This window comes from Pipistrellus kuhlii, unplaced genomic scaffold (genome assembly GCF_014108245.1).
Source record: "Pipistrellus kuhlii isolate mPipKuh1 unplaced genomic scaffold, mPipKuh1.p scaffold_m20_p_7, whole genome shotgun sequence".
NCBI classification, from domain to species: domain Eukaryota; kingdom Metazoa; phylum Chordata; class Mammalia; order Chiroptera; family Vespertilionidae; genus Pipistrellus; species Pipistrellus kuhlii.
The window spans coordinates 21,073,518-21,086,114 of record NW_023425573.1 but is presented as its reverse complement, the minus strand read 5'-3'; the positions used below and the strand labels follow the sequence as shown (position 1 = coordinate 21,086,114).

The 12,597-nt window shown below is 37.1% G+C and overlaps 1 protein-coding gene across 1 annotated transcript; it reads left to right on the top strand.

Moving 5' to 3' along the window:
• The first annotated feature begins 317 nt into the window (after positions 1–317).
• On the top strand, positions 318–12,392 carry CCDC195 (coiled-coil domain containing 195). The gene is made up of 3 exons (XM_036420916.2): positions 318–621; positions 7,968–8,214; positions 12,168–12,392. Exons 1-3 carry the CDS (start codon positions 363–365, stop codon positions 12,289–12,291), a joined length of 630 nt encoding a protein of 209 aa, XP_036276809.2. The 5' UTR covers positions 318–362; the 3' UTR covers positions 12,292–12,392.
• Positions 12,393–12,597: the final 205 nt, after the last annotated feature.

Here is a 12,597-nt window from a genome sequence, read left to right as displayed (position 1 = left end):
GGATGGTGAGTTCATGACAGAAACAAGAAACCCTGTTCCACACTGGACATTTTGGAGCATTCTCTTCAGACACAAAGCAATATTCTAGAACTGTGGATTGATATGAAGTGTAAAATACAAAGCAAAGCTCTTTTCTGAAAAACAAAACCCAGAATGAATAAGTCATGGAAATCCTTTACCTTCCTTGAGAGTCTGATGCCCCGGGTGCTGAAAGATGGCCCAGAGAAGAATGGCATCTATTGTTCAGGGAGGTTTATGGGTGGGATCAGCCTGTCCCGCTGAGTAGATTGTGCATTTGGCTGGTGAGCAAAAGTTGACCTGTCTCCCCAGAGAAGCAAACCAGAGCCACCAGAGAAGAGGCCATGGAAGCTAACGTCCAGCTTATGAGAGTTATCCAGGAAATGAGGGCAGAGATAAACAAGCTGGAGAAAGAGAATCAAGCCCTCCGGATGAAACTGACCTCAAGCAGTCAGAGAACCCCGAGCTCAGGGGAACATTCGGGAGATGAAAGGGAAGAGGGAGTCACAGACGTTGATGACCTAGTAGAAGTGCCTGGACAATCTCCAGCAATACTTCACAATGTTATTTCCATTGATTCAGAACCGGATGCACAACACCAAGGTAAAGAAAGTCATAGTTCTTCTGGGCTGTGCCCATCTTTACAAATATCTCCTAAACAGTAGGTTTATTGTGCTCTCAAATAACTGCATAATTTTGTGTTTGCAGTGGCAAGTTTCATCGTTTTTCTGCTGATAGATGAACTTTGAATCCCAAGGCAAATGTTTCTTTAGCATCTTTAAGAAATGTATTTTGGCAACATTAAAACTATTTTCATATATTCCTGGAAATATGAGAATGACAAGTTGGTGAGGATCAGTCATGTTGAAAACAATGTTGTTGGGTTTTTTTTACTTCAAGCATTTAAATGGAACATAATAGAACATTGAGTGGGTATACGTCAAAAAGCATGCTCACTTACTAAGCTTGAATGCTACTGTACAACAGTTAAATATATGAATATCAGTCAGACAAATATGGTTACTAATGATTGGTCACTCACTGGCCACTTGACTCATCTTTAATCTTTGCTTTCTTCATTTGAAAATGTTATAGAATAAATCAACAAACAACAAATGTTGGCATGAATGTGGAGGAAAAGAAACTCTTGTGCACTGTTGATAGGGATAAAAATTGGTACAGTCACTGTGGAAGACAATATGAAGTTTCCTCACAAAACATTTTTTTAAAACTATCATATATACCAGCAATTTTATTTCTGAGAACATATCATAAAAAAACTGAAGCTCTAATTTTAAAAGATATATATGCACCCTATGTTCATTGCGGTGATATTTACAGTAGCCAAGATACTGAAGCAACCCAAGCACACATCAATAGATGAGTGGTTAAAAAAGCTGTGGTACATATGTACAATGAAATATTACTTGGCCATAAAAATAATGAAGTCTTACCATTTGTAAAAACATGGATGGACCTAGAGGGTATAATGCTCAGTGAAATAAGACAGACAGAGAAAGACACATATGCTATGATTTTACTTATATGTGGAATCTAAAGAACAAAATAAATGAATAACCAAAATAGAAACAGAGTTATAAATACAGAGAACAGACTGATGGATGCCAGAAGGGAAGAGGGTTGGGAGGCTGGGTGGAAAAGATGAAGGGATTAAAAAGTGTAAATTGGTAATTACAAAATACACTAGTCACAGGGATGTAAAGTACAGCACAGGGAATATAGTCAATAATATCCTAATAACTATTTATGGTGACAGGAAAGCACTGAATTAACAGGGGGATCACTTCATAAATTAAATAATTGTCTAATCACCGTATATACACCTGAAACTCATACAAAATAATACTGAATGTCAACTATAATTTTAAAATAAAATAAGAAAATGTTAGCCCTAGCCAGCTTGGCTCAGTGGATAGAGCATCAGCCTGCAGACTGAAGGGTGCCAGGTTCAATTCTGGCCAAGGGCACATGCCTGGATTGCTGGCTTGATCCCCAGTAGGGGGCGTGCAGGAGGCAGCTGACCAATGATTCTCTCTCATCATTGACGTTTCTATCTCTCCTTCTCCCTTCCTCTCTGAAATCAATAAAGAAATATATATATAAAAAAAGAAAATGTTATAGTACCTATCTCACATAGTTGTGAAGATTAACTGCAATAATAGACCAAGTGCTTAGTATAGCACCTGACATAGTAGATATTTTTGCTTATCCATGTATTAGAAAGAACCTTACTGTCCTATATAAGTGTATGTTATACATAATTCAACCTTCTGTACAAGTTGAAGGCTTCAAGATGCAGAATCAATACCTAAAATATTCTAAAAATAAAATCTCACATCTTTTACTGGGAATAATTTTGACTGTGAAGACTATACATTAAGTCAGAAATCAGCAGAGCAAGAAAATACACCCTACATTTAAATTGTCAGTACTTGCCTGAACACAGAATATTCAAATAAAATTGATATACATAATTTAAAATATTCAGTGTTCTCTTAATGCCATCTGCCAAAGGCTTCTGGCAATGCCATTTAGAACAACTTGGCAATGAGACATGCCATACTTACCAGCTGCTTTTCTCTGCTAGAGAAGTCTCTCTCTAGGATGAGACCCTGTGTTTCAAAGCTGGAAAAATTCCAATCAGGGTCTTCTCTCTTTTTTTCAAGTACATCTCTGGATCTGAATAGTTCTGTCTGCTGGTTATTTGATAAAATTAAAACAATAACCTATAAGGAGGTTTGAACTTCTCCTGATAAAAAAATAAATAAAAATGACATTTGTAATATGTACTTACCCCAGGGCTTCGTAACCTCTTCATCCTTGACATTTTAGGCTGAGTAGCTTTGTAGAATAGGATATCATGGGATGTTCAGCAACTTTCCTGGCTTCCAAACACTGGCTATCAGGAGTGCCTGCCTCCACTCCCCAGTCCTGAGCATCAAAAATGCCTTCGGATATCCCAAAACTTCCTCCAGCTGGAAACCACTTGCCCTACTCCAAGGTGAACTACATTCCTTCAGACCTATTTTCTATTATGCTTACCCTGATAAGAAAGTAAGCTGGGTGTTTATGTATCTTGCAGTATTTTAAAACAAGGATTATACTTTTCAAAGAATAAAGCATGCCATGCTAACACGCTAAGAGGACATTATAATATTAATAAGACAATTGATATCATATGTCAGCATATGGATGGCAACTTCCAATAAGAATATTAGCATTGAGTTTGAAAAGGACAGTGGAAAACGTTTGATAAATTTTGGTAACTCTTACCTGTTGCACAAATAAAACACAAAGAAATATGGTTTAAATTTGTGCTTGGAAGTCCAGTTGAATATTACTTTAAGTGATATGTATCTATGTTAGAGGTGATGTGCTATTACAAAAGTTAATGACACAGTAGAAAGAACATTGGTCTGACCACATAGAATTCCTGATTTTAGTATCCTCAGGTGAAAATGAGTGGATTGGAACAGACATTCTTCAAGGCCTATTCCAACTATAATATAAAATTATATGATTCTATGGATGTAACATGTTTTTATAATCATACTCCTCATCTGTAAAATAGGGAAAGTGGTAGAATCTATCCCAAAGGCTAGAAGATTAAATGAAAAAGCATAAGAATCACCATGAGTTATTTGAATGTAGTTTTCTTAATATAGTTAGATAGAAAATATTATTTTACTTGAGTATAAATTCATTAGCAGTTTTTTAATAAGGTATTTTTAACATTAATCAAAATTCATACTTACAATTGAATCACAGAAATGTGATACTGGAATGGGACTTTGTAGAGATCATCTCCTTGTTTTACAGTTGTGGATATAAGGCCCAGAGAGATCAAGCAACATGGCCAATTCTCTTTTCAAAAGAGAATAATGTAAACCTATTCTTTGAGAAGGAATAATGTGAAATCACAAGTGTGAGTGTCACGTTAAGAAAGGGAACAATTAAAAAAGGCCTAGACGCAAATTACTTGAAACTGAAAAGATCTTCTGTTAGTCCTGTGATGTGTGTAGAGGGAAGTCTATTTCCCATCATTCAACTGAGGACACACTGCTATGCTACCTTCCTAGGGCACAGCTGCTTGCTGAAATATATATAGTATATATATATATTTCATATATATAGTATATATATTTATATATACTATAATATATAGTATATATCATATATATAGTATATATAGAGATATATGTAGATATATATAGAGATATATATAAATCACAAGTGTGAGTGTCACGTTAAGAAAGGGAACAATTAAAAAAGGCCTAGACGCAAATTACTTGAAACTGAAAAGATCTTCTGTTAGTCCTGTGATGTGTGTAGAGGGAAGTCTATTTCCCATCATTCAACTGAGGACACACTGCTATGCTACCTTCCTAGGGCACAGCTGCTTGCTGAAATATATATAGTATATATATATATATATATATATATATATATATATATTTCATATATATAGAATATATATAGTATATATAGTATATATTTCATATATAGTGTATATATATAGTATATATAGTATATATTTCATATATATAGTATATATACTATATATATTTCAGCAAGCAGCTGTGCCCTAGGAAGGTAGCATAGCAGTGTGTCCTCAGTTGAATGATGGGAAATAGACTTCCCTCTACACACATCACAGGATATATATATATATATATATATATATATATATACCCTGTTTCCCCGAAAATAAGACAGTGTCTTATATTAATTTTTGCTCCCAAAGATGCGCTAGGTCTTATTTTCAGGGGATGTCTTATTTTTCCATGAAGAAGAATACAGTACACATTTATTGTTAAATGAAAATAAAGGAAATTTATTACCTGTATATGGTACGGTAGTACAGTAGTTGTCAACACAAACCAGACAAACTGTGAATCCTATGGTATCAAGAAATTACTCATTTATTCAATGACAATCATGTCAACATCTTCTGGAACATCATCATAACAATTCCATTTCTGAATTTCCTGGTGAATTTCTTGTGACTCCATTTCTTTCAGAATCAGTGGACCAAATCTCTCATGTTTAGCCTGGGGGGGGGAGCCTTATTTTAGGGGAATGCCTTATATTTCACTCATAAAATAACTTGTAAGAAGGTCTTATTTTTGGAGGATATCTTATTTTCAGGGAAACACGGTATATACTAGAGGCCCAGGGCATGGATTCGTGCCTGATGGGATTCCTCAGCGTGGCCTGTAGGGATCGGGCCAGAACCGGCAATCCAATATCCCCTGAGGGATGTAGTAGTGCATGAAGTGGCAGGCAGTTGGGGAGAAGCCCGAGCTCAGGCCGGGCACCACACCACTCCCATTCATCCCAGCCCTACTGCACCTGCCACGGCTGCTCAGTAGGCTCGCTGCTGTTCTGCTGTGGTCTCCACTCACCCATCCTAGGGTGATACCAGTATGCCCATACCTGAGAAGTGGCCACAAGCCCATGCCCAGTCAGTCCCGGCAGGTCCCAATCCCAGTCCCAGGCTGGGTAGGGGTGTGGCGTGCAGGGGGAGTGTCATGGGAGAGGCTCACACCGTCACAGTTGTGATCAGCAGATGTGAACCCGGCATCTGGTGCCCATTGCTCAGCTGAGCGGTGCTCCTGCTGTGGAAGTGCACTTACCACAGGAGGGGGAGGGGGGGGGGCAGGGGCAGCTCCTGCATTGAGTATCTGCCCCCTGGCAGTCAGTGTGGGTCATAGCAACCAGTCTAGGTCAAACAGTTGAAAGTTGAATGGTCAAATGGTCACTTAGGCTTTTATATATATAGATGAATACGAAGCACATGCTCAGAATGAATCTCTGTTAAATAATCATGGAAACACCTTAATATGTATAACCCTTTGGTGGGTATGGAGCTCAACCAGCACTTCCAGGGGTGTTTCTCTCACTCCTCCTATCCTGGGCAACCTCGCTCTGGGACTATTAGGAAAAAGATAATCTGCTACAAAGAAGATAAAAGAAACTCTCTTTACAGGGAAACTCCAGCCTTGCTGGACCTCTGATTCTCTTCAATCTGCTCATATCCTTTACTGGGGGAAAAAATGCACTTGGCATTGATCTTTAAAATTGTTCTAATGACTCTGTCATTGTGTGTTAAATATATTCTCCATCTTATTGACAAGAAACTAAAGGATACAGACTAATGTGACCCAGGAAGATGAACAAAGAGCCTATTTGCTAATCAGTCAAGCTGGAGTGTATGTAAGGATAAACATAAGTTGACTATAATTAGAATAACTTCCTCTGTTGTGGTTTTGTTTGTTTGTTTACCACTTGGTATAAAGAGATTGTCTCATAATCCTTTTAAACAGAAAAATTTGTATTTGTCAATAGTCAGAAGCCTGTTCTTAGATAATTATGGAAGCTCTGTATCATAGCTAAAGAAAGTTTTCAAGATCATATGAGCAGTATTTGGAGTTAATCATTTCAGATAAATTCAAACTTAAATTTTCCCTGGACTCCTGCCTAAAATTTGATCTTCTGCTCTTCCACACTATAGAAAGCCATGACAGCCTTCACTTTTTGCAATGGCCATAATAATTTGCTGACTGTGTTCTGCAGACATAGGCATCAAACATAAATAAAAAAAATAATAATGCTTTTGACATTCTCAAAACCTAAACATAAGGCAGGGCTTAGTTACACTTCCGTGCTAGTTATTGGCAAAGTGGTAACAAGAAATCATAAAAATTCAACAAGAATTTATTACGTGCTCCTGAAAATGAAACCCATCAATGAGGTCAATGCCATTAGCCTCAAGGGTATAACTAGATGTCTATGTAGAGGTTGAATCACAGGCTCTGGGTTAGTTAGCAGAGTGCTCGAGCTGAGGTTCAGACAAAATAAGACTCCTGGAAAGGCAGTTTTAACCAAGCTGCTTTAATTACAAGGAATGGTTCTAGAAGACTTGATTTACCTCAAGAAAATACATTATTGGAAGGCACTTACGGACAGAAATGGAATTGTACGTCCTCAGAAACTAAGACCACAAATCTCTCTCAGAAGCTTTCTAGTTTTTCACAAAAGGCATTTTTGCTTTTTTCCATGTGTCTTCTTTGCTTTCATCTCTCATTCAACATGCTTCCTCATAATGATGGTCCCAACTCAAGCCAAGACACACAATTATAGGCTAATTAGCAGCAGCCTGTTAAATTATTTGTGGCCATAAGGGATTATGGGTAAGTAGAGTCTTCTAGAATCAGGACTGAGAAAGCCATCTGGAATTAGACTCTAGAATAGGGGTGTCGAACTCAATCAGAGAAGGGGCCAAAATCTAAAATCCAGCCTAAATCGCGGGCCGAATGGTTTACTGAACAGTCATAAACTCTCATTGTGATGGAAACGCAGTGGAGTGCAGTGATGACAGCGCAGTGCGGGCCACATTGCAAGGCCTGGCGGGACAGATTTGGCCCGCGGGCCTTGTGTTTGACACATGTGCTCTAGAAGATCCATGTTCTTCCCACTTAAAGTTTTAGTATCTCTATATGTCAAAGTCTTAGTTCGAATGCTGTGTTTCCTGAAAGTTTTAACCTGACTAAGCTTTTTAAAGACCGTGCAGACACTCTCCCTCCTGTTTCTATCCCCTTGTCCTCAGCAGCCTTATTTATTTTTCTAGAATCTATCTGAATGTTATTATTTGTTAATTGTCAGTTTACCACACAAGAGGATAAGCTCTAGGCAGGCAAGAATGCTGTGTTGTTTACTACCACATACCTTTCTCTTTAAAAAAGTGTCTGGCATGTGGCTGGCACTCAACTCTTTGCAAAATGAATCAGTGAATGGATGTTTCTTATGCAAAAATGAGAAATAATACTTTTGCTTTGTTCCAATAAAGTACTTGCAACATAATTTTCCATTTCCAGGCATCATTAAAGGTCAAATTTTTAAGCTTAAATTTTGTGTCTTCTGTATAGATAATGTCATGATTGTTAGACGCTATTCCACTTCCTCACCAATCTATTCATTTGCTGCAAATGATCCCTGGAAATCTGGGAAAAGACATCCAAATAGTAGAGTTCTAGAAACTCAGAGAATGGTTAAACCACTGACATGTTCTTCAATCAAGAAGCAAGACAATGAAGAAAAAGCATTTGCAGAAGATTCTTTTACCAGCAAGAGTTCCAGCCACAGAGCCTTTCCCGAGTACATTCTCAGTGGCAGGTAAGGTCCAATCTTCCCTAAGCTAGTTTTCAGGTGCCTTCTGTGATGGCTATTGAGACATTCTCCAGGGTGAGCAAGGTCATATCTACGAAGGAAATAAAACCAATAGGCCAGTAGGCCAAAATAGTTTCCAACTTAGGTTGTGATTTCAGAAATCAAAAGGAAGACATTTATTTGAGCTCAAATGACACTCTCTAGAGATGGAAAACAGTCTTCACTTATTTACCAAACATTTTGTATTAATCCTCACCTGAGGATATTTTTTTATTGATTTTTAGAGAGAGCAGAGGAGAGAGGGAAAGCCAGAGAGAAATATCTATGTGAAAGAAACAGAGCAATTGGTTGCTTCATGCACATGCCCTGACCAAGGCCCAGGCCAGGGAGGAACCCACAACCAATATACATGTGCTTGACTGGAATTGAACCCAGGACCCTTCAGTCTGCAGGTTCACACTCTGAGCTAAACTAGCTAGGGCTCATCAAACATGATTAACGATCGTACTCTGAGTTAGGAACTAGAAATATAAGAGTCAGCAAAAATAAAACACTGTGCTTGAAACTTCCATGCAGCAACAAAGCCACAGAAGTGAACTGACCCATATAGGAACAAGTGTCTTGGGGAGAAGACATAGTTACTCTGAGAGTTGAATGCAGAATTCCTCTCTCAGAGATAAATGTTCTTTTGGAGAAAGATGCCTTAATGGGCTTTTTGTGGTATAAAAAGGGCCATTTTTCTGGCATAACCCAAAATGGCCCAGAGACAAAGAAAACCAATCTATAACGCAAAATACATGAATTGGTATTAAGGAGTTAGAAGCAGCCTGAGAACTGCAAGGATTGAGAAAACATTGGAGACACAGGCTGAGAGCTAAAGAGGACAGCTGGCCAGAGGCCCCTTGTAGTAGGGAGAGCCAAGGGCTCTTTCAGAACAAGATTTCCACCATCAAGTTTATTTATCTGCTCTACTCTGCTAGAGCATGGCCTCCCTCCCCCACTATTGGCATTTCTATCTTCCAACCCCCAATTTGGCCCTCACACTTTAGCAGGGGTCTCCTAAGAGTAGAAGGAGGAAAATGAAGGGAAAAGGGGGGCCTGGGCTTTACCCACCACAGGGGTAGCTGTCAAAAAATCCTTCCTACATGGGCTTTTTCTTTTTTACCATGATAATCAATAAACATGAAAACACATAAAATGTATATTACGTTAAATGGTGATAAGTACTAAAGAGAAAAATAAACTAATTACAATGAAAAGAGAAGGGTTAGTAGAGTAAGCACGATTGAAATTTCTACATCATGGCCAGAAAATGCCTCATCATTTGAGTAAAGCTGAGAGTGTGTTCTGAGGATTTTAGACACCGGGCACGGGGAGAATATTCTAGGCTTTGAGAACACAGAATGCAAGGTAGCTGGGCAGACTCATGGCTCATGCAAGAGGAAAGGCAAGGAGGCAGGTGTGACTGCAATGGAGTGAGAAAGAGAAATGAAGGAAAATTATAAGGTGGGCTTCCACCTTCTTCCAATAAATTCAGATTTATTCCAAATGATTTGGGGTGCATAGTAATGTTCTTTTCATTTAAAAAAAAATCATATCAGGAGCCCTGATTTCAAATGACTATAGGAAAAAAATACAGAAATCAAGAAGACGAGGTTTAAGGCTAAAAAAAGTAATGAAGGTAACAAGGTGATCATTTCTTGGCCAGGGGCAGTAACAGTGGGTGTTAGTCTCTGAATATATTTTGAAGGTAGAGCCAATAAGATTTGTTGAGGGAGCAGCTGTGGGATATAGAAATAAGAAATACCCACCCAATTGTTGTGTCTTCAGAGGGAGAAGAAAAGCCAAGATCTGCCCTTGGCCTAAAAATTTTATATATACATACATATACACATATATACATATATAGTTATAGTTACAAAAAGCACAAAATCTTCATTGCGAAAAAAATCACAAATTATAAAATATAAATGCAATATTCAAAGTAAACAGTATAAAAAGGAAAATCTTCCATATTCCCACATATGAACAACCATCATTTAGATTTTAATAGATATCTTTCCAGGCTATGTCCACATAATCTAAAATTGCACAGAGTGTGTTTTATGTGTTTTATATGTTTTATTTTTTGCACTTAAACCATTACATTCTCACAGACCTATAATGATAACTGAGAAATATAGTAATATCTATTTTCCCATTTCCATGTATATATTTTCTGTGATAGTTTGGGAACCCATCCAGTGTTTATGATGTATTTATTTTTCTGAAGCAAAACATTTTCCAACTTCCAAACTGCCAACAAATAAACTACTTGAACACAATCCATTTCTAATTTGGAATCTACTTTAGTTTGAAAGATTGAGCCAATTTTAGGATTGTGTTAAAACAAGAAAGTCAGTAATGAATGAAAATCAACAGCTGGGTTGGCATAAAATCCAGTGGATACAGAAAGAACTTTGAGTAGGAATTAAACATGTGTTATTATTTTTATTCCTTTTTTATTTTGCCTTATTTCTCAAGGATTAACTAGCAAAGTAACATGTCATGACATTACTCCTCTGATTTTAATTTTTGGTAAGTTCATTTACTTTATGATAACTTTCAAAAAATTTACAGAGATTTACCGAGACCAATTTGTTTGAATTGGCTTTTTTGAACAGTCAGACTTCATTCCTCATTTGCTTGTGGGTTTCTCCACTATTATATCAAGAAAATATTTCATAAAATAATGTCAGTGTCAGTACTTCTAAGAACAAAAGCTCTCCCAAAACTAGAGATAGAATTTTAATCTTTCCTAAATTTTGCCATAGAAATGCAATCTTTTTCTTCTACGTTTAAGAAAAATATCTCAGGCTGTCAAAAAGATTAGGGGGAAGGGTCCATGGAAACAATATTACAAATGCTATTTTATTCATTTTACTGATAGGAGAAACCAGACACATTAAAATAAACATATTCTGTTGCTATTACAAAAATGGTTAAGAAGGCAGACAGTACTCACATAGTTCAAACCCCAACTCCATCATTAACCAATAACACAGTCTTGGAAAAGTTCCCTGTCTGTCCTATGCCAGTTTACTCCTCTATAAAAAGAGAATCATAATAGCAGTAACCTTATTGCTTTTGCAAAGAATAAACAAGACAGTGAAGTAAATACTAAGTAGCAGCAGTTATTATTTTATTGATCTTAATAAATGGAACCACTGGCCTCCCTCCCAAGGGAGGAAGTAGATATATTTCCCTAGTTGCAGGCCACTAAATGTCATTCACTGAATTTATAGCCTTATCTAATAAGGAGATAAAGAGAGAGAGAACAAAATTAGAGAAAAGGCAGTAATAATTTTAAACAATATTCTTTAGACTTATTCCTGGGAGCGGTTTATCCTGGTTTATGTCAAAATTCTACATAGCATTGTTGGAGGGAAAAAGAGAAACGGGCAAAATGAAAAGATAATTGCTCACATAACTCAGGGTTATTATCGTCACTGCTCTCTCCCCTTTATTGTCCAGATGTGGTGGATATTCAGTTACTTCAAAGTCCATAACTGTAGATTGATCTGGATTATAAAATAATTGCCTCAATTTTCTGCTTCCTTTCAACCAAAGAGCTTGGCTGGGAAAAGACCTTTTGCCTAAGACAGCATGGTATTCTTCAACTTTAGACATCAAGTTAATAATTTTCAGACTCAAAGACGCTCTCTCAATAGTTTCAAATTTTAGTTTTATCAACACCCTTCACTATTCTTAATTAAAGGACCAGTTTCAACATAAAATCTTGAATTATTGATGAGCAAATAAACAAAAATCTAATAGGATATATTTAAAGTGAAATTTTAACACTGTAGGTTGATGATTTGGAAAAATATGAAATGTTTTGTATAAAAGCTACTAACAAGTTTTATTTATCTTCCCCTTATTCTGTTCTTTGTTTTGTTTTGTTTTTGTTTTTGTTTTAGGGAAAAGATTAAGGCAGTTAGTTTCCTGTTACCCATGGACATAGCTTCATATTCCAAAAATTCAAGTTCTTTGAAATACTCAGCAAATCAGACCACAAATCAGCTAAATACCATTACAGAATAGGATGTGGGAAGTGGTAAAACTGAAGAAAGTTGATGCCCAACAACTGGGAACACCAACACCCTTCAGGTTCAGTGTCCTCTCCTGCAAAGAGCTCTGGCAAGATTCCCAGAAAACACACAAAATACTTGAGCTCAGTGGACTTGTCAATGGATTTGACCAAGAAATGGAAGTGATCACTTTGTGTTGTTGTTGAATGCTGATGTTGATGTGTGTAGCAGCTATTGTCTCTCTATGCAGCAAGTAAGCTATTAAAGTGAATAAATTAAATTGAGTGCTATGTTCACTGTCTGTGTTATGTCATCAGAA

What these genes read in the sequence shown, in the direction of transcription:
- CCDC195 (XM_036420916.2), top strand. Translation starts at nt 363, where the DNA reads ATGGAAGCTAACGTCCAGCTTATGAGAGTTATCCAGGAAATGAGGGCA. An exon ending in ACCGGATGCACAACACCAAG is followed by an intron (nt 622 to 7,967) that starts GTAAAGAAAGTC and finishes TCTTCTGTATAG; the next exon opens with ATAATGTCATGATTGTTAGA. An exon ending in GAGTACATTCTCAGTGGCAG is followed by an intron (nt 8,215 to 12,167) that starts GTAAGGTCCAAT and finishes TTTTTGTTTTAG; the next exon opens with GGAAAAGATTAAGGCAGTTA.